We start from the raw sequence: 27,580 nt of genomic DNA, 5'->3' as shown, positions 1-27,580 counted from the left end.
GGCTTTATTCTAAAAAAAATAGTTATCACTAATAAATGATAAACAGAGTTAGAAAAGATCATGGACCTGAGCAGACATGTGAGTCAGTAACTGTGAGGCAGACAAGAGAAACCACTAAAGCCTAGTTCTAACAAGGAAACAAACAACAGAAGAATCACTTGAACCTGGAAGGCAGAGGTTGCAGTGGGCCAAGATCATGCCACTGCACTCCAGCCTGGGCGACAAGAGCAAGACTCTGTCAAAAACAAACAAACAAACAAAAACACTGGCTGTTTGCAGGGGGTGGCATTAAGAGGGATTTTGATGTTCTCCTTTGTGTTTTCTATATTTTCCACAAAGAACACTGCTGTAACCAGGAAAAAAAAAAAAAGGCTTTACTCAGGAATTCTCAGTGGCTTTCCAGCGCACACCTGTAATCCCAGCACTTTGGGAGGCCGAGGCAGGCGGATCACAAGTTCAGGAGTTGGAGACCAGCCTGATCAATATGGTGAAACCCCATCTCTACTAAAAATACAAAAATTAGCCGGGCGTGGTGGCGGGCGCCTATAATCCCAGCTACTCAGGAGGCTGAGGCAGTAGAATTGCTTGAACCCAGGAGGCGGAGGTTGCAGTGAGCCAAGATTGTGCCACTGCACTCCAGCCTGGGCAACAGAGCTAGACTCCATCTCAAAAAAAAAAAAAAAAATGTTTTTAATGGCATTCAATTCTGATGTAAGCAGACTCATCATCTTTGAGCAGTGGCAGGAGGACACCAAATACCACGCAGGGCTCTTAAGGAACTTTGTCACAAAGACCAGAAAAAAATAAATTGTGAATGGAATAACTGGCAAGCACTCCTATAACACATACAGGTTAAAAGGAGCACAGAGATCCACAAGTGTCTGGAAACTGGAGTGTGAAGAGCAGTCACATCAAGTGGGCTGAGCAGAGAGTTTCCAGGGAGCTGATTCTGAACCAACTTCAACAGGAGAGACTGAAGCAAGAAGAGAGTGGGGAAGCATTCTGATCAAGCCACAGCAGACTGCACTGAGCGGCTCGGCACCCTTCTTACAACCCCGCTGAGCATCCGTGAAGACTGACTACTCACCTCTACTAGATTCACCAGGTGCAAGAAGAATTCCTGGGCATCTTGCTGCCTGTTAGAGGAGAATTCCGGGTGGCTCTTGCTTACAAAGGCCTTAAACATGCGCGGAGAGATCCCGTTCTGCTGTGGCTAATGTATAAAAATGAAATGGACTTACGATACTTTCATGCAAATTAACAGCCCTAAGCAGCAAGCAAAGCAGAACCCACCATAAACTCCACTTTCCAGATGAGAAATCTACAGCCCAAAGAAGGTAAATAATGACAGTGGCCAATACTCGCTGGGTGTTTACTATGTGCCATGCCCTGCACTATGAACCTTATGAAGAACATAGGATGAGACTCTTCCTGTTTACTCAAAACTAGAGACAATAGGTGATACACACTTTAGAAAGTATTTACTTTCTAAAGACAGGCACTCGGCTCATTCTCACAGGACTTGTTACACAGTGACCAAATGTCACAGCCCATTTCAAAGCAAGCTTGGGAGGAGAGGTTTCCGATAGAAGTTAAAAGAGAGGCCAGGTGTGTTGGCTCATGCCTGTAATCCTAGCATTTTGGGAGGCCGAGGCAGGTGGATAACCTGAGGTCAGGAGTTCAAGCCCAGCCCGGCCAACATGGCGAAACCCTGTCTCTATTAAAAATACAAAAAATTAGCTGGGCATGGTGGTGTGTGCCTGTAATCCCAGCTACTCAGGAGACTGAGGCAGGAAAATTGCTTGAACCTGGGAGGCGAAGGTTGCAGCGAGCCGAGATCGCACCATTGCACTCCAGCCTGGGTGACAAGAGCGAAACTCCATCTCAATAAATAAATAAATAAATAAATAAATAAGAGGAGAGCTCTGCAGCATCTCCCCTTCCCTTCCATGAGGGTATAGGAGAGGACCCCTCCTGAAGAATGGAGCACTTACAAGAAAGAAAAATGGCATTGCACGGCCCAGTGAAGCACTGCAGAGCTGCTCAAGCTCACGAGCCCACCCCACACTGTTTCTGGACCAGAGCACAGGGAGTTCCAGGAGCTTGTAGAGGGCTTGCCCCTCACCTGGCTGCAGCTGCTAGAAAGGCTGCGGGGGAAGAGCAGGCAGCAGAGCAACTCTGGCAGGACGAGGATGCTGGATTTCCCGGGGGACCAGCAGGACAGCTCAGAAGGCAGCCAAATGCCCCATGCAGGACCCTGCAGAAGTGGGCGGGCTATTTGCCAGTGGAGAAGACTCAGGACAGGAGAAGGTGAAGGCTGTAGAGGCCAGCTGGACAGAGCATCAGGGAAAGGTCCTTGTAAGGTCCCTGAGGGTGATATAACAGTTGCGGGGAGGCAGCTCTAAAGAACCACTAATGTTCCCCCACAAAAAGCCAGCCACGACAGGAGACATGTGGCAGCCCAGAGGGAGTCCACCAGCACATGGTAAGTGAAAAGACTCTGCCTACCTCTCTAATCTCCAATCCCCTTGACCCTTGACCATGGAGGGGCCAGCAGCAGGTGGAAAGAGGCAAGTAAGTGGAGCAAAGACCGCCCCCACAACCAAAAAAAAAAAAAAAAAATTAGATGCTGACACTAATGCTTCAGCACTGCTGTTTTCTAAAACTCTTGAGCTTGGTAGAATGAAGAAGACTAAAACTGGCTTTTTAATACTGGTAACCTACAGAAAATCACAAGGAATCTAGGGGATCTGCCCAGGATGCTCTGAAGAGGCAGGTAGGAAGATTCCACATCGCCTTTGGCAATAAAGATGTGCACCTGATAAAGCTGTTTCCCAAGTGTTTCCTCCAAGTTGAGCCCATCTACTAATGGTGATACCTACTGTCTCGTTAATACTTGTAGTAACCCTAGAAAGCGGACACTAGTCTTATCTTCACTCGGGAAGCTGAGACTGGCAGAGAAGTGCTATATAGGCCTTTCAACTCAAAGTGGTCTTAACACCCAACTGCCATGCAGCTAACAAAGCCTAACCAGAGTGACTCTAACTCCAGTTCCGGGCTGTCTGTAGCAAAAACAAGTAAGTGGGTCCTGAAGCATACTTAGGTCTCAGTCATACAAACCTCACCTTGTCATTTGAGCCAAAGAAGTAATTTATGCCCTCTCTGCAAATGCTGTAGCTGCTACCCACCCACTTTTCCATAAAACCTCCCTTTGCTTAGCTTGCAGACCATACTCCTCTCCTCTGAAGTCCAGAGCACAAACCGCCTTCTACCTTCTTTAACTTTCAGCCTGCTTCTGGTGTGTCTCTGCAGCCTTTGCGGTAGAGGCCATGTCTTACACCTCCTTGAATTCTCATGGACATCCAGGTCCATGCCTATAGTCTGGGGACCATGACACGTTTGCAGAATCACAGTCATATGCAACAGCTGATGAGAAAACTCCTTTATCTATCTCCCTGCGACAAAGAGGCAGCTCCATATATAACATCCCTCCAACACACATGTTCTATGCAGTGTTTTCTAATAAAAATCTGATGAATTTCCCTGTCTTGCCAAAAACATAATCTAGTCTGGGCATTTAGTATTTAGTGACTGCCTGCTTCATGCAGAGCACTATTGGAGATTCTGCCTTCTAGGAGCTTACAGACAACAGAGGAGATGAGAGACATACACACGCATCGATAACAAATGTTAGGGAACACCACAGAGGACCTGAAACACCACTGGTAGCTCTCAAAGAACTCCTCAAAGTGGCAGCATTGGGGCATCTAAGGACTGACAACCTGTATATAAATGACCAGCTTACACACATACATGGCTTCAGCTGTGCTTCCAGCGCTAGCCAAAGCGCAACTAATTTTACTACCTGACAATTAATTTTACTACCTGTATATACACCTCCTGAAACCTATGTAAAAGTTGTGACTTTCTTCATTCACAGTGCTGATATATATCACATAGTATCAGCTGACACGAGCATGCAATAATAATGCCCTAGCTTCATATAATGGCTAACATTTATGTACTCATTAAGCAGATATTTACTGAGAGCTATAAAATCTCAGGTGCTTGGATGAATGCCTACTACGTGCCAGGCACAGTTCTTAACACTTTGCATATATATTTTTCTTAACCCACCCAACCCCATGAGGTGGTGATGATGATGATTTTCTCCACTTCACAGATGTGGAAACTGAGGCACAGAGATGTTCAGTCCAGGGTCACAAAGCTAAAAAAGTCTCTCCACCCCTCTCTCTAGTGTCCTTATGCTGTTTTTGGTATACATGTGCCAACATCTCATTTCTGAGGTCCCCAAGTCCATCCTACTAGCTGCTGAAGAGAAGACAACACATCAAGAGACTGCATAACCCTTCTTCAAGCCCACACAGCTCTAGGGCCAACACCACAAGCCAGTCCAACAGTTATTTCTCCACTTTGAAGAGTATGGAGGCACCACTTGGAATAAATCCCTCGGCATTTGTGCATTTCTGTTTAGGCATTCACATCAGCATGCATTCACTGCCTGCTGCTGATAGTGTTATTTCTTATAATCTGTGATTCAAGTTCTGTGTGGCTGCCAGTCCCTCTGGGAAGTTTAACAAGCCAATAAATTCTGAAGAGCTAGCTGCTGCTCTGGGCCATCATGTGACCACACAACCAGGAGGAGAAGTTTCAATAGAGACCGTGGTGGGAAACACTAGAAATTCAGCTCCATACCTGGACTGTGGCCCAGTCTCAGCCATTCCCCTCCCACACTTTTGTGACCATTTCATTTCTTCATTTTCCTTAACCAACTTTTCTTAATCCTCTATTCAACAGTCAAGCTATTGCTTGAGAGCTGTCGATCATTTAGAAGTTATTTGAAAAAGTTTCCTAACCAGATGCTACCTCCTCCTCTTCACATCATGCTGCCGACCAGTTCCTGGGGTTCACAGCTGGGTTAGAGCATCTTAGCTCAAACTCATCTACTCCAAGCTTAGTGCCTTGATCATCGCCTGGCCCCATCTGCTAACACCCATGCCCACACCTACTCTCTGCTTTCAGAGGGGACGTCTTACTAATTCCCATGGTCAACTATTAATATGCTCACTTCACACCTAGTTATTAGAAAGTCAGGCTCTGAAAGAGTTGAGCCTGAATCTCATGAAGCCTCCAGATCTAGCGACCTTATACCAAACACAGGCCAAACAATACCTCAAGGAAGCAATCTTTAGAGCAAACTTAAAGCAAATGGTCCAGCTCCTTCAACAAATCAATAGTTTGCAAAAAGAAAAGGAGAGGGACTTTAGAAAGATATCTTGGATAATGCAGGGAAAAATCAGAAGATGGACTAGGTATCCATGATACTAAGGGATGGTTGTTAATTTTGCTGCTGTGCTTTTAACACTTCAAACAGCTTTTTTTAAAGAGATGAAGTCTTGCTGTTGCCCAGGCTGGATGGCAATGGTGCAATCACAGCTCACTGCATCCTCAAACCCTTGGGCACAAGTGATCCTCCCACCTCAGCCTCCCAAGTATCTGGGACTACAGACACACGCCACTGTGCCCAGCTAATTATTTTATAATTTTTTTTTTCTAGAGACAGGGGTCTTACTGTGTGGCTCAGGTTGGTCTCAAAGTCCTGGTTTCAAGCAATCTTCCCGCCTCAGCCTCTCAAAGTGCTGGGATTACAGGTGTGAGCCACCACACCTGGCTGGACACTTTAAACTTTTAATACAATATTTATGTTAAAAGAAAAAAGAAGGTATTATAGTTACAGATGCATAACTACATGTCTATAGGTGAAAAGGAGGATGTTTAAATTTTGTTAAAATACTGAAGGGAAGGAAAAGGAGAGGAAGAGAAAAAATGAGAAAAGGAGAAAGGAAATGAAAGGGAAGAGGGAAGAGTTTAGGGAAACTAGTGGAACCAGATTTGCAGTATGATTATTGAAGCTGCACATCAAGTACATAGAGATTCATTATACTTTGCTCTCTACTTTTGTATATATATGCAAATTTAAATAATTTTTCCTTTGAAAAAAAAAAAAGGTCAGGCTCTGGACAAGGCAGTTCCCTAAAAGAAACCAAAAATCCAAAATAAGAACCGAAGGATTAAATTAAAGAAAGCATGTTTCCCATTTAGCAATGAGACAGTGACATCACCTGAGTGTCCCCTATTGGCACAACACCTCACAAGATGAGAGGCACAGACCAAACTTGACCAAGAGTTGGCCCTGCCTTCAGGGAACACACACATTCACTTGAGAACTGGCTCTCAGACACCTGAGACAATGGCTAGTCCTGACCACTAACTTTATAACACAGAGACCCAGGAAGTCACCAAAATAGCACCCAACTAAGGAACCTGTCATATTAATAAGATACTGTACTTACTTTCTCCATCAGCAATTGCAAAACAGATCAGCTAAAATTAGAGGGAGGCCTTCAGTGTTCAGAATCTCTCCCAAATGTTTACGCAAGACTTTCTGTTTAACGGAGTGCACCACACAGACAGCTAAACACAGTCCACCATATTCCCCTGAGCCTAATGCTTTAATTAATAAGCAAGCAACAAGACTGAGGCTTTTATCACATCACAGCAATACTTGCACAGATACTTTTAAACCACAGGATAAAAGGAAGATAGACACATGTCTGCCTGTCCCTAAAACAAAAGTGTATGAAGTCTGTTGATTAAATTTTTAACCGTGAACAATAAACCTTGAACCAGTAAGTGTTTAACCCAGGCCCAAACCCCAAATCTCCTAAGCTAAGAGGACAGGGGCATTCCCAAACTATTACTGATATTTCAAAGGTGAATCAGAAAGGTTACATGTGTCTAACCTAGGAAAATAGAGGTTAAGAGAAACAAAGCTGTTATGTTCACAGCTAAAATTACATCACCTTGAAGCAGAACACTGGTTATCTCATGTTGATAAAAGGTTGAGACCAGCAATTATGTGTCGAGGATTATTTAGATGAGAAACCAACTAAATTGTCACTTAAGAAATGCAGCTTATTCAGAATACAGAGTTATTTAAAATATGTTATCTTTGGAGGAAGAAATGAGGTAGAGTGTTCAGCTTTAAAACATTTGAAAGCACTGCCTTAGAATGCATAAACATAGAGAAAATATTTTTTGAAGAAAAAAATGCCCTTTTATAGTAAGTATTATCTATTGCAAGTGCAAGTTAATCTTAAAATTCAATTCAACATATTTAAGTAAAAATGGTGGTACCACAAATAAATACTGCTGCCTTTTTATGCATGACAATGTTTATTAAGCATGCATATATAAAAAGCTAGATTTAACCTTGGTTTATAGCAGATTAATTTAATACTGGGAAGTATATATTCTAGAAATGACTCAACTTATAAGACGCCGGTGAGAAACCCTCATAACTGGGCTACCTGGTAATTCTGCAAACTTCCAACGCCCCCTTTTGTCATCCACCTGCCACCAGCCACACACTGAGGCACTGGGAGCCTGAAATAAGCCTTGGAACAACTGTTAGGGAAGCAGGATAATGCAGTGATCAAAAACACAGACTCCAGAGCCAAACTGCCTGATATAATTCCCAGTTCTGCCACTCACTGGCTTTGCAACTTTGGACAAGGCTTATGTGCATCCGTTTCTGCATCAGTGAACATAGAGGAAGAGCCTGGCCCTTTGCAAGCACTATGTGATGCTAGTTATTAAGACCATGCATGGTGGTGGCCCTGTAAAAAGGCGTTTCTGCCACATGGCTCTGACCCATCCTTCATGCTCTCTCCCCCACACCATACATTCCTCTCATCATCTATCCCCTTTTCTGTTTCAGTGAATCTTCTTTCCCTCTCTTGGGGCATTTCAGGCTCATCTATAAGTCACAAACACCAGAGGCCTGGGACAGGACCATCCTTCCAAAGGGCTTCTGATAACTGAGAAAAGGAAAGAGTCTCACAAATTGGTTCCTTTGAAACCAAATGCCAGTGAAAATCCTGTTGCCTGAGAAACTAATTCCTTCCACTGTCAAGGAAAGTGGAGATTTTTGCTATAAATTATTTGTCTATTCAAGGAACAGCTTGAAATGGACACCCCCAGGGCCACAAGGAAAATCATGGTCAATGTGAGCTCTATTTGAATGTTAAAGAAATATTACCGATGCTGGACCAAAGACCCACTTGTCTCCCACCCAGCTGGATGGGCCTTCCCTGCCCCTGCCTAGATGCACGCTATATACTTCTCATAATCAGGATTCTTTCTTCAAGACCACTAGATCGCGGCACCTGAGGGCTGGAAAGGATTTCACAAGTCATCTAGATCAAGGGTCACAAATCCAAATACCCAGAGTCCCAGTCAGGTCATGAGTCACAAAGGGACCGGAGCCAGCTGGGGACTATGTGTCCTGTGTGAAGGGAGGGCTGCCCCTTGGCCCCAGCTGTCATCGCGGGCCTGGGACTGTCAGACATTCTGAGTGGTTAAGAGAAGATGGAAATTTAGATTTTATGTGTGGACCAAGCAAAACACATCCCAGAGATGGCCCAAGTGCTTCCAGGTCACACACCTTGATCCAGAGCAGTGGCTCCCACCTACAAGCCTCAGACCCTGCAGATGTAAAGAGCTACTACACTACAGCCACCGAATCCAATGCAGGAAGACAGACAAGGGCTCCAAACAGATACTACTTGTAGACTGCATAGATAGTGTGCCTTGCTCATATAAGTACTTTTTTTTAACATAAAAGGACACTGTAATATTAACAAAACCAAATTTTATTTCCAAACAGCACTAAATTGATGATTTTTCATTTCACATTTTCTCAAATGAGGAGATCCCAAGAGCACAGTAACGGTCACGTAAGGTCCACAGATTTTATTTACATCAGAAAGGGGACTCCTGGGCTTAAAACATTCACCACCACCACCTAGATCAATTCTGCCACTTGAATGGTGAGATTGGAAGGTGGCATGACTTGCCCATAGTCACACAGCTCCTTGTAGAACCAGGAGGGAAAGCCAGGCTCCTGAGTCTGACTCCCAGCTCCTTCACCTCCACCAGAGAGCATGGACCCTGCCCCAGAAGAGCCATACAAGAAGTGACACCGCCTGGATGAGAACTCAGAACCAATATGATCATACACAATTTTGGACTGAGTTTTATCCACAATCACCTCCTCAAAGTTTCACAGAAGCACAGAAATAGAAGAAGCCTGGAAAACCCCATACTCCAGCCCTACCCTCAAGCCACCTCCTCAACTGTATCTCAGATGGGAGCCTTCCAGCCTCTGGTGGATAAGGACCTTGTTATCTTACAATGCTGGGTAACAATGCAACTTGAGAACTTCAGTTCTTCCTATTCCCATACCACTCTGGTCTACTGGGCTTGCCATTCAGAATGTCTGTTTCCCTCTCCACCCTCTTCACAACATACTTCTTTCTCCCCACCCCCAAGGCTGCCTCTATATGTTATTTTCATAATCTCCCTTCTCTTGCTTGCTCCATTTCCACAACTAGCTGGCTTCCTTATGAACAAGAGGGTATTTATTCACTGTTGATTCTTGCTCTCAGTCTACAGGTATTAGCTAAGAAGGACTGCCTTAAGATAAACACTGGAGACACAGAACTGAACGAGCCTGCCCAGTAAGTCAAGACAGGATACTGGGAAGCCAGAGCAGGTGGTGGGGAAGTGGGGCATGCGTTCCACTCAAGGCATCTGTGGCAACGGGAGAGGACGGTGTCAAACACAGATGTGTAAGCTGTGCACCACACAATTCCAAGGGCACCACTCAAAAAGACCAAGTTATGAGTAGTACCCTCTGGAGTTGTACAACTAGCAGCATAGGGAGGGTCCAGTGGAAATGCAGGTCTGGCCATTAAAAAATCAAGCCCATCTTTCAGTGGTTCTATTAATTAATAACGACTGGCCCACAGAGTTTCTCCTACTTGAGCCTGCTTAAGAACCACCCGGCAGCTTACCAAAACTGAGGAATGCCAAGCCCTCCCCTGAAATTCTGATTCCTCAGTCCTACGGAGGGACTAAGGAATCTATGTGTTGTTTTCTGTTTGTTTGTTTGTTTGTTTGATACGGAGTCTTACTCTGTCGCCCAGGCTGGAGTGCAGTGGCACAATTTCGGCTCACTGCAACCTCCTGGTTCAAGCAATTCTCCCACTTCAGCTTCCTGAGTAGCTGGGATTACAGGTGTGTTCCACCATGCCCAGCTAAATTTTTGTATTTTTAGTAGAGACAGGGTATCACCATGTTGGCCAGGCTGGTCTCTAACTCCCGACCTCAGGTGATCTGCCCACCTCAGCCTCCCAAAGTGCTGGGATTATAGGCATGAGCCACCATGCCTGACTCTGTGTGTTGTTTTTTAACAACCAGACTCTTGAGAAACTCTAGCCAACAAAGTTGAGGCTTAGGAGAAGGAAGACACTGTAAATGCCGAGACTGTGTTACTAAGGGGAAAATGTTTATATTTTTACGAGACTTAGTCCTTCGATCTCAGCTCTATTTTATAAAGAATACCGTTTCTAAAGATGGTTAATGATGGCACACATGTATAATCCATGAAGCAACTGTCTCTATAAACACAACCCTGGCTATTCCTCGTCACAATTTTTAAGAGCATACAGACAGGCACCCTAGACACTGAAATGACATTACTATTCTGACAGTTTGCTAAATTTATGGCCACCATGTGCCAAATCATAGGAAACCCACATTCTAAAGCTCCTCCCTGCCTACATGTCAACATGGGAAACGCTCGGACACATACCTTGTGCTCCTCCTTCATCACCTGTTCAATGAGTTCGGATTTCACCGGAGGCTTTGAATACTGGCCTGAGAGAAGGCCATGTCCTAACTTAGTCCTGGCCAGGACAGAGAAACAAAAACACAAAGGTCATTGTTGTTTTTCCATAGCAATATTAAATTTATCTATGAATATCAATAAGTACAACTGCTGTTAGGTGGAGCATTTGACCTGGATTACACACAAATAACTTATGTATTTGATTCTGCTTCATACTGATACCAGTTTCAAATTTTCTTCAGTACTTTGTAGATAACTTTATCTTCTTATAAAAGTAACACATTCTCATTTTGGAACACTTTTTAAAAAATACATGAAGAATTGCCTTTAATTTTGCAACCCAGAGATAACCACTATGAACATTTTATTGGATGCTTGTCGTAAAAAAAAAAAAAAAAAAAAAAATACGAATCTGGCACTTACATCTGTGTGTTGAAATCTTGTGTTGGATCTAAAGGCGAGTAGTCAAATATTCTGGGAAGGTTTCCTACATACCTAGAAAATGAGAGGCAATAGTTAAAACATAGCAACTGCAAGAAGAACAGAACCAAAACAAGCCATCGAAATTCTTGCTAAGACCTTCTTGCCCCTTTGTCAAACTAAAAAATCTACCTGAAGAAACGTTTTTCCTGAGATTCTACCCCTGCCAGCACTCATGACCTTCCTGAAACGTCTATGCTTCTATCAGTGGGTCTCAACCCTCGTTGTAAGTTAGATTCACCCAAAGAGTTTCTTTTACATATACCAAAGCCAGAAGCACCCCTAAGTGTTCCAATTTCATTGCGTGAGCCTGAGGCCTGGGATTTGGAATTTCTTTTAAAAGTTCCCTGAGTGATCGTAACATGCAACCAGAGTTAAGAACCACCGGCTAAGCCATCATAATAATCACCACCTTGATGACAATGGTACAGAGGCCAGGTGCCGAGGCTCACACCTGTAATCCCAGCACTTTGGGAGGCCGAGGCAGGTGTATCACCTGAGGTCAGGAGTTTGAGACCAGCCTAGCTAACACGGCAAAACCCCGTCTCTACTAAAAATACAAAAAATAACCGGGCACGGTGGCACGTGCCTGGAATCCCAGCTACTCGGGAGGCTGAGGCAGGAGAATCACTTGAACCCTGGAGGTGGAGGTTGCAGTGAGCCAAGATCATGCCACCAGACTCCAGCCTGGGTGACAGAGCAAGACTCTGTCTCAAAAAAAAAAAAAAAAAGACAACAGTACAGTTAGGGACAAGACTTGACTTAAACCAAAACGTTGTCAGGCTCCTCTGAATCTTCTGCTTGACTGGGCCCGTCCTTGGGCTTCCCTCTCTGTTCTTGTAGATCCAGTTTAAGTAAGCATCCTGCTAAGTCAGTTTAGTGAAAATCACCCATCCTTGCTGTCTGACCAGCCTGGCCTGCCTTCAGCAGTAATCCCATTAAGTCTGGGTAGCCAGAAACTGCTAATCCTTGATGTTTCTTCTTTGTGATTTTCCATCCCCTGGCCCCACCCAACTCCTTGTTTATAAATCCCCACTTGACCTTGTTGGAATCAGAGTTGAGTCCAATGTCTCCCCCATTGCCAGGACCTCTTGCAGTGCTCCTATACCTATGGCCATGGACCCCCTTGAATAAAGTCTGCCTTATCATCTTTAACAAGTGTTTGGGTAATTTTTCTCTTTAACATTAAAAATTGTTCCAATAATCTCAAAATGAATAATAATGGCAATAGCAGTGACAGCTACCGTTTTCTGGAGGGCTTCCTATATTAGCCTGTTGAGTCTTCATTGCAACCATATGAGGAAGTGACTGTTGTTATCATTATCCCCATTTGAGAGGTGAGAAACTGGGATGCAAATTCATTAGGTAGCTTCCAAAGTCTTCAAGCCACCTGTAATCCCAGTACTTTTGGAAGCCGAGGAGGGATGATTGCTTGAACCCAAGAGTTGAGACCAGCCTGGACAACAAAATGAGACCCCATCTCTACAAAAAAAAATTAAAATTAGCTGGGTGCAGTGCTACATACCTATAATTGCAGCTACTCGAGAGGCTAAGGTGGGAGGATTGCCTGAGCCCAGGAGGTCAAGGCTGCAGTGAGCCGTGATTGTACCACTGCACTCCAGCCTGGGTGACAGAGCAAGACCCTACCTCAAAAAAAAAAGCCTACCAGAGAGGGAGTAATGAGGCCCAGAAGGGACCCAAGCAGCCTGGCACCAGGCCAAGTTCGGAACCACTCTGCTGGCTGTGTCTGCGCATCCACTGCCCCTGGAGCACTCTATAATCCCTCCTGGCGAGCTTACCCTGACAGAGCAGTGCCAACTTTAACACTGATCTCTGATCATAATGCACAATCACTCCTTTCACTTCTTAAATTCACTTCCTATTTCACACCCTCTACTTTGTGTTGTTCTTTCCCTGTTGTCTTTGACTCTCTAGCCCGAAAGCTCTAGGAAGAAGAATCCAAAAGCAGATCCCTTTCTCCAGCCCTTCATGTGCCCCACTCTGACCACTTCTCTGACCTCATCTGCCACTGTGTTCCCCCAGCCCACATCATCCCCGCCATTTGTCCCTCTTGCTGCCCCAGGGCATGACAGACTTGCTCACGTCTGAAGGTCATGCCTTCTGCTGTCTTTTTCCTGGGATGCCGTCTCACAGATCCTTGCTTGGCAGCTCCTTCTCAAGTCTGTTGACAAGTCACCTTCCGAGACCCTCAGATAAAACAAGAGGGGCCGCCCCACCCTTCCTCACTCCCTACCATCTGCTTCTGACTGACTTTCTTCTTAGCATGCATCACTATTTGCAATTTTATAATTTACTTGTGATATGGTTTGGCTGTGTCCCCACCCAAATCTCATCTTGAATTGTAGCTCCCATAATTCCCATGTGTGGTGGGAGGGACCCTGTGGGAGGTAACTGAATCATGGAGGAGGTCTTTCCATGCTGTCCTCGTGAGAGTGAATAAGTGTCACGAGATCTGATGGTTTTATAAATGAGAGTTCCCCTGCACAAGTGCACAAGCTCTTGCCTGCCACCATGCAAGATGTGACTTTGCTCCTCATTTGCCCTCTTCCATGATTGTGAGGCCTCCTCAGCCACGTGGAACTGTGGGTCAATTAAACTGCTTTCCTTTATATATTACCCAGTCTTGAGTATGTCTTTCTTAGCAGCATGAGAACGGACTAAGACATCTTGTTTAGTATCTGTCTTTCCAGAGATTACATACTAGAATGTCATCTCATGAAGGCAGCAACTTTATCTAAATCACTGCATCTCCAGCACAAGAACAGCATCTGACATGTAAAAGACACTCAATAAATATTTGTTCAATGAAGACATTTATGTCACACAATCACATGATTAACTTCCATAACTGAGTACCAATAACCAAACAGAAAAGGCATTTTTGCAATGAAACCCTAGCAGAGAACCATGATACACTATTACTTGACAATGACCTCTAATTGGATTCCCTAACTACTAGAAACTTCTAGGCACCTGCTGTCCACAAACTCAGAAGTTGTAGCTCAGATTATGTACCTACATGAAAATTAACAGAGCATGCTTCTTTGGGCCAGTCCCATTCAAAGGACAAACAAGACATAAACCAAACTTCAGAGCTAAACTATTTAGATGCAGGGGCTACATTGAAGAATTCCTAACAATATATAACATGATGAACTCAGGAGCTCTCTTATGATCCAGTTTTAATCACATCTCAAAACCTGACAAGACAAAAAAAACTCACTGGAAAGATGAACACTAATGAATAGGCTTATGCTTTAAGGCAAGATAGAAGAGTAAAGAGAATAAATTTTATTTTTTCAAGACAGCGTCTCACTCCCTCGCCCAGGCTGGAGTACAGTGGCACAAGCTGGGCTCACTACAACCTCTGCCTCCCAGCTTCAAGCAATTCTCCTGCCTCAACCTCCCGGGTATCTGGTATTACAGGCACGCACCACCACGCCTGGCTAATTTTTTAGTAGAGCAGGGTTTTGCCATGTTGGCCAGGCTGGTCTCGAACTCCTGACCTCAAGTGATCTGCCCACCTCAGACTCCCAAAGTGCTGGGATTACAGGCATGAACCACCATGCCCAGCCAAGAATAAATCTTTCATGTCAGAAAAGTTCACTTTGCTGGTACCTGAGGTCAGGGAGAAAAACAGAGAAGTCCATTTTGCTATCAATGTATATCCCTTTTCTAACTGATGAAGGAAATCTTCCACTGTAACAAAATTAAAGTAAAATGCAGAAGTAACGCTAGATAATTTTCATAGATGTTATACCTCCTGTTTGTAATCTAGCAATTCTTAAAAAGATGTACCCTGGTTGTCATTCCATTTGTATACCAGTTTATTTAGATTCAATCCTCAATAAAAATTATTTTGAAATGTAAACTAGGTTCAAGTGGCAGACAGGGTACCAAGGAATCAGGCCAAGTTCCCAAATTGCACTATGGCTGTTCATAAGCCAGTTAATCTTTCTGAGTCATTTTTCTTTTTTTCTTTCCTTTCTTTAATTTTCTTCTTATTATTTTTTTCTTTTTTTCTTTTTCTTCAGACAGAGTCTCACTCCGTTGCCCAGGCTGGAGTGCAGCAGAGCAATCTCAGCTCACTGCAACCTCTGCCTCCTGGGCTCAAGCAATTCTCCTGCCTCAGCCTCCCGAGTAGCTGGGATTATAGGCATGCACCACCATGCCCGGCTAATTTGTGTATTTTTAGTAGAGACAAGGTTTCACCGTGTTGGCCAGGCTGGTCTCAAACCCCTGACCTCAGGTGATCTGTCCACCTCGGCCTCCCAAAGCGCTAGGATTACAGGCGTGAGCCACTGCGCCTGGCCTTCTTATTATTTTTTTAAAGACAGGATCTCACTCTGTTGCCCAGGCTGGAGTACGGTGGCACAATCACAGCTCACTGCAACCTCAGACTCCTGGGCTCAAGCAATCCTCCCACCTCAGCCTCCCGAGTAGCTGGGACTACAGGTGTGCACCACCACGCCCGGCTATTTTTTTTTTTTTTAATTTTTGTAGAGATGGGATCTAACTTTGCTGCTTAGGCTGGTCTCAAACTCCTGGCTTCAAGTAATTCTCCTGCCTCAGCCTCCCAAAGTACTGGGTTTACAGGTGTGAGCCACCATGCCAGGCCCTGAGTCACTTTTTCTCCTTTCAAAATGAAGACACTGCTCCTGAATCTAACTCCACTGAGTTAGACCTGCTGGGGAAAAAGAAGTGAAAAGAACAAGTATTTCAATCCAGTGATATTTGGTCAAAGGGTGAAAAGACTGAAGACGTGTATGAATAGTTCATTACTCATGTTCTAATATATCTAGTGAATGTTTAGAAAATAAAATGAGAATGTAAAATATTAGATAATATAAAATTCTAAGACTCTTGAAACAAAACTAGGGAGAGATTCAAATACTAAATTCTCAAAAACACAAAGCCTCTGTCTTCACTCCTCCTGCACATGCATCAGGATGTGTGTCCCTTCTTCATAGGCGCCTCTCTGACCACCTCCCTCCTTTCTCCTTCATGGAATGTACCACGTTTATAAGCATGCAGTTGTTACTATGGTTATTTTCTTAATGCCTGTATCTCCTGCTTACTTCATGCCTGGGGGTGAGGACCATGTCCTTCTGTTCACCACTGACCCCCACACACTCAGCACACTGCTTAGCAGAAAAGAACTCACTCTCTATTGGCTGGATGAAAAAAAGGAAAAATAGACATGGAAAATGAATCATAAATTTTCAAAGCCAGAAAACAGCAAGAAGAGGTACGTCTCCAAACACCAAGAGAGGAAAGAAAAGGGTATGTGACATACTTTTGATGAACCTCCACTAAAGCCATTAGGATTTCAACTCCACATGGGTAAAACATGACCTGGACTATTCCTGGCATGTCGTCTGCCTGCCTCAGCACACATATGTCCTCTTCCACACTCAAACTAAGGTGGAAACCTACCTCTGGAACACACTAGGATGATTCTCTACACTTAGGCAGTGGCTGCCTGAGAGTGTACCAGCCACAGCTCCTGGGCTCTACAGCTCCCTGTCCTCAGTACACCCAAGGAAGAAAACAGCCACAGACATAGCTGCTGTGCCCCTTGGTGTAGGAGGAGGAAGGCAGTCTTGTACAAGCACAGTCAGGGAGCACCTAAATCAGTGCCTCCTAAATTATCTGTGGTAAAGGGTCAGTTCTTTTGTTTATTTCAACTCAAACAGATGATATCTTTTAAAAATACAATTAGGATGGTTAATGGGTAAAAAAGTAAAATTAGAATGAACAAGATCTAGTATTTGATAGCACAACAAGGTGACTATAGTCAACAATAACTTGTCGTATATTTTAAAATAACTAAAAGAGTGAAATTGGAATGTTCCTAATACAAAGAAATGACAAATGCTTGAGGTGACGAATACCCCAATTACCCCAATGTGATTATTACACGTTGCATACCTGTATCAGAATATCACATATACCCCAAAAATATATACACCTGTTATGTACCCATAATAATTAAAAATAAAAAAAGTTAAAAAATACAATTACAAGAAATTATTAGAAAAATGAAATGCCACTTGTAAGACACAACAGCAACGTCAAATTGTTACAATTTCCTAATGCTCACTCTCGATTTCCAAACTTATCTCATTGCAGGCCCACATCCGGCAGTATAAGGAGCAGCACTCGTCTATGAACCACACTTTAAGTAGCAAAAAATGAAAGCCCTAAATCCTTGAGGAAATTCCAGTCTACCACAAGACAGACACTAACCAGACCAATCACTGGATCTCTCCTAGCGCATCTATAGGAGGGAACTGGCAGATCTGCTGTGAAGATTAATGATTAATATATTCTTGGTACACAGGGTGATGGTCAAAAAGCAGAAACCATTATTAATAACAAACCCCGTATGGTGTTTTTGAGTTTACGAAGCTCCTCTTTTTTTTTTTTTTTTTTTTTTTCAAGACAGAGTCTCGCTCTGTCACCCAGGCTGGAGTGCAGTGGCACGATCTCGACTCACTGCAACCTCTGCCTCCCGAGTTCAAGCGATCCTGCCTCAGCCTCCTGAGTAGCTGGAATTACAGCTGCCCACCACTATCCCCAGCTAATTTTTGTGTTTTTAGTAGAGACGGGTTTCACCATGTTGGTCAGGCTGGTCTCAAACTCCTGACCTCGTGATCTGCCCACCTCGGCCTCCCAAAGTGCTAGGATTACAGGCGTTAGACACTGAGCCCGGCCATGAAGCTCTTCTTATCTCACCTGATCCTCATAATACTTGACAAGTGTTCTCACCCAGTCTCTGTAGAAGGCAGGCCAGAGAAAAGGTGGCAAAATGTCCTGAAGCAATAAAGATGGGCTTTGCAGCACACACTGAGTGGACTGGACCTAGACGGGGCAGGGCGGTGCTGCATGCCCCAGTCTGCATGAAAGGCACTTACGCTCTCTGGAATTCTGGGATGCTGAAGATGGCCTGCATGACAGAGCTGAGATAGCAGCTGTTGCCCAGGTTCTTCAGACCCGTGTAGCCAGGACCATACATTGGCTTCAGCTTCGTGCCCGACTCCTGGATCACTTCCCACTCACTGACCCTCGGCTTGATGTCATTGTCCTGGAGCCCATTCTCTGTCTGAGACAAAGTCATCGAAGAAAAACAACTTTAAATGTGATTCCCATTCAAAGGTCATGTCCCATTAATTATTTCTAATAGCACAGGATGTCTCTGCCATTTTTTCCCCAATTACATAGAGAAATAAACAATGCAAATAAAAAAGACTGAGAGACGGTGATGGTGGCACAACAAAGTGAATGTACATAATGCCAGAGAACTGCACGCTTAAAAATAGTTAAAATGGTAGCTTTTATATTATATATATTGTACCACAATTTTTAAAACACACATGAAAAAGATTTTAAAAAGAGGCCTGGTGCAGCGGTTCACACCTGTAATCCCAGCACTTTGGGAGGCCAAGGTGGGCGGATCACCTGAAGTCAGGAGTTCGAGACCCACCTGACCAACACAGTGAAACCCCATCTCTACTAAAAATACAAAAATTAGCCAGGTGTGGTGGTGCATGCCTGTAGTCCCAGCTACTCAGGAGGCTGAGGCAGGAGAACTGCTTGAACCTGGGAGGCGGAGGTTTCAGTGAGCTGAGATTGTACCACTGCACTCCAGCCTGGGCAATAAGAGCAAAACTCCATCTCAAAAAAAAAAAAAAAAAAAGATTTTAAAGAGAGAAAGACTGAAAGGGAAAGAGATAGGAGGATGAAGAACAAATAGGAATCAAAAAAGAAGCAAGGAGACTAAATTCAAGGGAATATTCAATGCAACACAGCAAACAAAAACACCAGGCAGCTGGAGAGGACATGGATTAAAACCATGAGACTTGAGAGTTCCTTGAAAGAGGAGGGAGGTGTAAAGAAGAGCAGAGAAAACTAAACAAAAAAGTAGAAATGAGTGACAAAGAGGAGACAAAGAGAAAAGGAACATGAAGAGAGGGAGGCGGCCTGGAAGGAAAGGGCTAAAACGAAATGCACATTTAAATAGTTCCTTAAAGGGAAAAATATTATATAGTCATGACATCAATTTGAAAACATAATATTAAATGAAGCAGAGCTTCTCTATCAATGGTAATGTGTTGGTTTATTCGTTCTGCCCCCTAGGAGCTTTGCTTCCCTTCCTGAAATTAATTAAAGTGATGTTGGTCACAGATAATTTTAAAGGTCATCTCCCTACACCATCTGCGTTTCGTGAACAAAGAATGATTCACACAACTGCCCATCAAAGGAGACTAATTTTGCAAGTAAACTCCAACTAAACCAAAAGAGCACTTGATGAGGTGCCATTTTTATTACAGCATAAAAAATCTAAGCTGGCAACCAAAAGAAAACATCTACTCATTAAATGCAAGAAGTAAATGCAACAATTAAAAGCTAAAACCTATAAAATGAAGATCCACGTTAGAGGAATTATATATTAAATAAATCAAGCAGTTCCCTTGCCCCCTCCGCACCCCTACTCCATGCAAGGTGGAAACAGAAACAAAAGGAGACCTCACCCCATGCATATGAAGCATATCAATTCCAAAATGCGCTAAGTGCTTGGCCAAATGAGGATCCAAAACAGGTTCTTCTTCTTGAAAAGAATAAACATCTAGCGGATGAAGAGAAAATAAGCACTGCAATCAGTAATCAAGTCGTTGAATATCCAACACATATTTTTTTGAACTCCTACTGTACACCAGGCTTGGGCTATATCACTGAACAAAACGAAAACTTTCTAACATTCAACAAGGGGAAAGATAAATGATAAACGATAAATAATATGTAGGCATTTTTTGTAAATATACCCATATATCATTCTTTTGACATTTTGGAAAGTTTTTTTTTAAGTTTTCTAAAATAAGAAAAGCAAAAAAAAAAAAAAGAACAATATCTAATAAGTATACAAATATAAATGCCTAACACTTGATTTTTCTAACTAAAACCACAGTGGCATAACTCTGAGCTCAGGAAGAGGGATGGGTGCAGGAGGAGGGGGTGACGGCCATCCGCCATGGCAGGGGGGACCTCCAGGGGAACAGAGAGAACACACAGGCCCTCAGGGCAGTTTGTTCCGTCTGCGACAACGAATTTCGGCCCATGAAACCCTCTGTATTCTCAAACCTACCACTCAGCGCCTCTACCTCCCACCTGTCCCCCACATCCCTTCTTTCATGTCCACATCTCACAGAACCAGCGAGAGATCTGTGAAGACTGCGTGGCGCTTCTCTAACGGGTCCACCTCATAGTACACACAGAAAATGACCATATGTTTGGTATTCCAGGGATACTCAAGACTCCAGCCAGCCCTGCCCTGCCCCACTGCCCCAGGGCCTCTGGGATCCACATCCTGGCCATTTGAGAGACGCTAGTGTTGGTAAGCTCTGTGCTGAGGTGGGCTGCCTCTTTCCTCGGGATAATAATACCCCACCTGACAGCATGAGGCTTTTGACTGAGCCTGGCTCTTCAAAGTGGAGTGCATGGACTCAAAGCAGCAGCTTCACCTGGGAGCTCATTAGAAATGCAGAATCTTCTTTGGGAGGCCGAGGCAGGCGTATCACGAGATCAGGAGATACAGACGATCCTGGCTAACATGGTGAAACCCCGTCTACACTAAAAACACAAAAAATTAGCTGGGCGTGGTGGTGGGCGCCTGTAGTCCCAGCTACTCGGGAGGCTGAGGCAGGAGAATGGCGTGAACCCAGGAGGCGAAGCTTGCAGTGAGCCAAGATCGTGCCACTGCACTCCAGCCTGGGCGACAGAGGGAGACTCCGTCTCAAAAAAAAAAAAAAAGAAAGAAAGGAAAAGAAAAGAAATGCAGAATCTTGAGCCCCGCCTCAGGCCGACTGAATGAGAATCTGCATTTTTAACGAGATCCTCAGGTGCACAGTGAAGTTGGAGGACTGTTTGGTTTTCCAAAGCTATCCAATCCACAGCCCTATCCACCCTCACACACAGTGCGGTGAGGAGGACAGAACAGACATTTTCAAGCCCATCTTGCAGATAAGGAAAAGAAGCTCATAAAGGCCACAGGTGGCCCAGAACCCAGGTAGTCTAACTCCTGGCCCAATCTTCTTCCCTCTACAACAGAATATTTGTGAAGGTATATCAGGACACCAGTGAAGTGCATGGCTCACGTCTGTAATCCCAGCACTCCGGGAGACCAAGGCAGGAGGATCACTTGAGGCCAGGAGTTTGAGGCTACAGTAAGCTATGATAATGTCACTGTACTCTAGCCTGGGTGACAGAGCAAGACCCTGTCTCCAAAAAACAGAAAAAAAAAAAAAGAATGTTTCTAAAGAAGGAAAAAAAGAAAAAAATGTACATATCAGAACAGGATACCAATAGACTTGGTGAAGAACCAACCTAGGCCCTTAAAAGGAATGAAGACTCAAAACCCACAATTTCTTTGCTCTTATATTTGAAAAACAAAATCTATAACAAGGACAATGAATATGAAGATATCACTCTTAGGGACAGTATAAGACAGACTGTCCAAGGAGTTCCCTACTCCTTGGAACATCACCAGGGGGAAAAAAGGTAATGCATAGAAGCTATGTGACCTTCTGTCCCATACCCAGATATATGGAGACTTGCTGCTCCCCAAAGAAATTCAGTCTATTATTAATAAGTTAAACATTGTTTAGTCGTCTTTTCTATTCCTCTTCCCCCAGAGGCCCATTATAACTGCAGATAGCAACCCTCATTTATATTTTTTAAATATAATTCAGCGTTCTCAAAAGCAAAACAAAAGACAAAATCTCAGCCCAATTAAGAAGAAACATTTTCAAAAGTTTAAATATTAATAAAATAAGCAAAAACCTTTGAACTAATAAATTGAAACAAATACATCAACAGTATTTTTAATCTATGACAAGAGATCAAAAAATTCCACTCAAATACTAGCTGGAAGGTGAAAATGGCACTCCCTAGGCACTTTAGTTGTTATTAATTAGGGAGATAGTTTGAAGACTTAAGACTTTAAGCATCTAATGATCAGGGCTGTATTAGAAAATAATAAAACTGCAAGAATTAAACCACTGGCATTGGCCTAGGATTTTGAAATAAGTGAAAACCACACAGCCCTCCACAGTTCGTAACCCATTAGGCGCTTGCCACATTGAGAAAAATCACATTTCATACCTCCAGCCATTAACTGCTCCAAAAATACGACATGATTTGATCAAACGCTATAGTTATTTCTCATCCCCAAGACAAAAACAGTTTAGTGAGTATCATACAAGAAACCTGAAAATGAACTGTGATCTTCAAACTTGGCAATCATGAAGAATTTATAAATATGTAGTCAGAGAAAAAAAGTTTTCAGTGGCCTCAGTGGCTGAAAATGCTGTCTTGTATGTTTTTCACTGGGAAACTCATTTTATTCCCAACTTCAGCTTAGCAAAGTCAGGTCTTAGTGCAGAAACTATGGTAGTAAATAGGCAACTTCTGACAAGTATTATCCATCACGCTTCCCAGCTTGGCCTAAAACTTGAAGCCAAGAACCACGGTTAGGGAGTTCACAGAGGGATCCTCCCAGGAATAGCCCAAGCAGTGTTTCATGAGTAACTGCATTCATTTTAGAAGCAAACCAGTCATCCTTTCATTTCAAGTTAAATGACAAACTAAACCACAAAGAACATGAGGCAGCAATCGCAGAAGAAAAAGATTTAAAAAAAAATTTTAGAACAAGAATATCCCATTTGTGACAAGCATACTAGAAAATAGTATGTGCAGTAAGCTCAAAGATTAATTAAGGAGAAGCTTAGAGAGCAGAGACAGAGATAGAGACGAACCAGAAGCAAAATGGAGAATCTGTAAGAACCCAGATCAAAATGGTAATAATAATTTGTAATCTCTGAATTGGAAGCTTTCTTTTTTTCTCCTCTGTTTTTTCTAAATTTATTATATTTTGATGGAAAAAATGTATTCTAAGTAATTCCCAGAGATTAAAATGATGCTATTGGATGGTATGCTATTAGGACTATGCTGTTAGGACTAGCATGCCTGGCGTGGGTCATCCTTGTTCAACCACCAAGATTAACTCACTCATTCATCGTAGTCAGCAAATATTAACTAAATACCAAACACATATATACCCTGAGGATATAATGTTAAATAAGATACGCAGAGTCCCTGCCCTCATAAGTTTAAAGTTTAATATTTCAAATAGTCTTAGAAGAAATGCTGGTTTGGTGTGAAGGGTCTCACGGTTTAGTCATGTGACTTTTATGCCCTCATCCTAGGCCCCCGAAAATGGCAGAAGTCCAAATTCTCCCTCCAGATTCCCCTACAGGAAAGTAGAAGGGAGAGAGAGGTAAGGATGTACCTCAACAAGTCCTTGTGTTAAAACTACGGAAGGCCGGGCGCGGTGGCTCACACCTGTAATCCTAGCACTTTGGGAGGCCAAGGCAGGCGGATCACCTGAGGTCGGGAGTTCGAGACCAGCCTGACCAACATGAAGAAACCCCATCTTTACTAAAAACACAGAATTAGCCTGGCGTGGTGGAACATGCCTACAATCCCAGCTACTTGGGAGGCTGAGGCAGGAAAATCACTTGAACCTGGGAGGCGGAGGTTGCTGTGAACCAAGATTGTACCACTGCACTCCAGCCTGGGCAACAAAAGTGAAACTCCGTCTCAAAACAAAACAGAACAAAAACTAGGAAAGCCAGCTGTGGTGCCCTTCTCTCACAAGGGGAGAGAAAAAGCAAAGCTCCTGGTCAAACACCAAGTAATAAATCAGAGAGAAGAAAATGAAGAGAGATCCTCCTCAGAGTCAGTGCAGATCTGTCCACCCAAACTGCATCTCTCCACCAGGAGTTCACATTTGTGTGCCTCTAAGCCATCTGCAACAGACAGGAAAAGAAGAAAAACAAGACAACTCCAGCAGCTACACTAGAAAAATAAACACAAGGCCGGGTGCAGTGGCTCACGCATGTAATCCCAGCACTTTGGGAGGCAGAGGCAGGCGGATCACAAGGCCAGAAGTTCGAGACCAGCCTGGCCAACATGGTGAAACCCCGTCTCTACTAAAAATACAAAAATTAGCCAGGCGTGGTGGCACGCGCCTGTAATCCCAGCTACTTGGGAGGCTGAGGCAGGAGAATTGCTTGAACCCAGGAGGCGGAGGTTGCAGTGAGCTGAGATCACGCCACTGCACTCCAGCCTGGGCTATAGGGTGAGACTCCATCTCAAAAAAAAAAAAAAAAAAGAAAGAAAAATAAACACAAAATAAATTAGGCCAGCATGTAGGATCTCTTTACACAGAGAATAGGTTATAATCCTAGGACTTTTAGAGGCCAAGGCAGGAGGATAGCTTGAGCCCAGGAGTTCGAGACCAGCCTGGGCAACATAGTGAGATTCTGTCTCAATTAAAAAAATTAGAGAGAGAGAACAGGGCCAGGCATAGTGGCCCACATCTATAATCCCAGCGCTTTGGGAGGCTAAGGCAGGAGGATCACTTGAGCCCAGGAGTTCAAGGCCAGCCTGGGCAACATAGTAAGACTCCATTTCTACAAAAAAATGAAAAAAAATTAGCCGAGTATGGAGTGTGGTGGCAAGCACCTGTGCTCCCAGTCCTTGGGAGGCTGAGCTAGGAGGCTCACTTGAGCCCAGGAAGTTGAGGCTGCAGTAAGCCATGATTGCACCACTGCTCTCCAGCCTGGGCAACAGAGTAAGACCCTGCCTCCAAAAAAAAAAAAGAAAGAGAAAAAGAAAGAGAGAGCCGCCAGGACAGACAAAACCTAGACTGTAGTCAGGAAAGGAAAACAGGTAAGAGTAAAAAAGATGTCAATAAAATAGAAAAAAGGTAAATCAGAGGAGCCAATATTCTCTGCCTTTCTTTAAATTTTTGAGACAGGGTCTCACTATGCTGCCCAGGCTGGTCTCAAACTCCTGGGCCCAAGCAATCCTCAAAACACAGCCTCCCAAATAGAAGCAGATTTTGTTGGTGTGTCTTCCTCCATTTGTTTGCTCCATAATATTTCCTGAGCACCTACTATGTGTGAGGGACACTACTAGATGCTAGAGATATAACAGTGCCCAAGAAATGTGGCCTTAGGCCCTGCCATCCTGGGTGACCACCATTAAATAAACTGTTAACAGGGTCTTGTGAAAAGTACCACGGCAGAGCAGCAGGAAGTACCACAGAGGCACATAGGAGGGGCCGAGGCCAGGCCAAAACTAAAATGAAGTAGTCCTTGCCCTGATTCCAAACCCTGGGGCTGGGAGAAACTCAAGGGAGCTTATGCCCAGGTCGGGGGTAAAGATGACCAAAGAAGAAAGATCAGCTTGAGATGCTACGGAGCTGGTACAGCCAATAGAAGAGGCAATTTCACAGCTGCCTTGGGCATCTCTGGAAGACTCTCCTACAATCACCCAAGACACTAAAGCATCTTCTTGGGTAAACTAGTTTCCATGATGGAAGAAAAACACGCCCTATCCCGTCTCCGTCCTGCCCTACTCCCTTTCTACCAAGAACCTCATCCCTGCCTCGCCGAAACAATGTGTCCTCCCACAGAGGAAAGCTTTTTGTTTGTTTGTGTAGTGATCTGCTTCTTGGTTTGTTTGTTGCTGTACCCATGGGGACCCAGAGTAGAATTTCATGTGGGGCCCCTTCTTGCTACGCATGCTACCGCTCTGGCCTGGACTGAGGGACCAGGGCTTCTTTGAAAAACGAAATCTAAGTCGAGACCTCAAGGATGAGTAGCAGCGTCTCATTGGACAAATATGTCCTTATTGGGGGAAAGGAAATCAGGATGATCAGATCACACTACCATTAAATATTTGAGTCCACAACCTTCTTGGATTCCACGTTCACTAAGCAATCTTCTAAATATAATTCAGCTTCCCACAGGGAAGGAATGTACTGGTCAAGCGGACATAAACATCCTAGTTACTGGCAGTTGAGGCTCTCATTATGAACTAAAAAACAAATGCCCTGACTTTGAGACTTCGTCTCTTGTGAGTTGAACTGGCCTGAGTGAGCCCAGCGAGTGTGGAAGAGCAGACCCTCAGCAGTGGAAACTTCACAGAGAGATGGCTACCCCCAGACAGAGGGCACCCTACCCCTGGGCCTCAATGTCCACAAGGCTCATCATTAGAAATTTAAGGAAACTTTATGCATGTTTTTATTAATTTATGTGGCTTTTAAATAAACAATAAGTTACAGCTAGCAATCTATTAAACAGATTTAAAGGAAACCAAAATAGAATGTATGCATCCCATAAACTAATATGAAATTACAATTAGACAGAAAATAATTACTTTTATTAAAACCAGCTCTGCACAATATTCGCAGGAATCAAAGCCTGATCTTTTTCAAAAAGTTAACATTATTTTAGCTAAATGAATTCACAACCCTTATCACAGTGTACACGATCTGCAATGCTGTTGCCAATTGTTTTATACTTTCTATGATTGAAATAGATGTATTCAAATACTGTCAATTATATGACAAGAAAAACCTTAAAAGTTATTTCTTCCTCACAAAAACAGCAACAACTATGGAAGATAATGGGTTAATATTCTTAATAATCAAAGAGTTCTTAAAAAACAATTTTTAAAAACCTAAACCTACGAAAAAATTGGCCTAAGAAATTCACAAAAAAGGACTACAAATGGCCAAGAATACTAAGAAAAATATTCAGCCTCATCAGAAATGCAAATTAAAACAAGATACCAGATTAGCAAAGGTTTTTTTTTAAGTCTTAATAAAAAAAGTTGTCAAGGATTTGTTGAAATGGGCACTGTCATACACTGCTGATGGGAATGTAAATTATTACAACTGTTTAAAAGAGAATCTTGGTAACTGAAAATTTTAAAGATTTAACTCTTTTTGTCATAGAAATTTATTCTAAACAAATAACTAGACAAATACCCAAAGATTTGCATATATACAAGGATGTTCATCAGAATAGAAAAGAAATTGTAACCACTTACAGAATAGTGAAATGATTTATGAAACCATCATAAAATACGGAAGAATATTTAATAACATAGAAAAACATAATGTTAAATAGAGAAAAATAAGGAATAAAACTTTATACAGTATGATCAAATTTTTGTAAAAATGTGAGGTGGGTGTGCATGTGTACGTGTGTGTGTGTATGAACTGATTAACCCTTTAAAAAAAAGAAAAGACTGAAATGAAATACCCAAATTATTAACAGTGAGTAGTCTAAAGGGTGGTATTACTAGTATTTTGTATTGATTTATCTAAACTTTTATCTGTTTTCTACATATGTTACACTGAATATCTGTTTGTTGCAAAATCAAGAGGAAAAT

At 43.2% G+C, this 27,580-nt stretch overlaps 1 protein-coding gene across 3 annotated transcripts in view; it reads right to left on the bottom strand.

Moving 5' to 3' along the window:
- USP13 (ubiquitin specific peptidase 13) overlaps nucleotides 1–27,580 on the bottom strand; it is a 134,900-nt gene that overhangs the window by 47,859 nt on the left and 59,461 nt on the right. For all 3 annotated transcript variants that reach the window (XM_054479442.2, XM_054479443.2, XM_063662454.1), the window contains 5 exons: nucleotides 19,810–19,904; nucleotides 18,193–18,380; nucleotides 11,198–11,269; nucleotides 10,739–10,832; nucleotides 1,088–1,213 (listed from right to left, as the gene is read on the bottom strand). In XM_054479442.2, the coding sequence (XP_054335417.1) occupies nucleotides 1,088–1,213; nucleotides 10,739–10,832; nucleotides 11,198–11,269; nucleotides 18,193–18,380; nucleotides 19,810–19,904 (575 nt within the window). The remainder of the gene's footprint in view (nucleotides 1–1,087; nucleotides 1,214–10,738; nucleotides 10,833–11,197; nucleotides 11,270–18,192; nucleotides 18,381–19,809; nucleotides 19,905–27,580) is intronic.

The sequence above is a fragment of the Pongo pygmaeus genome, chromosome 2, assembly GCF_028885625.2.
Source record: "Pongo pygmaeus isolate AG05252 chromosome 2, NHGRI_mPonPyg2-v2.0_pri, whole genome shotgun sequence".
NCBI lineage: Eukaryota > Metazoa > Chordata > Mammalia > Primates > Hominidae > Pongo > Pongo pygmaeus.
The sequence above is the reverse complement of the archived record's forward strand: the minus strand, read 5'-3'. Positions and strand labels throughout refer to the sequence as shown.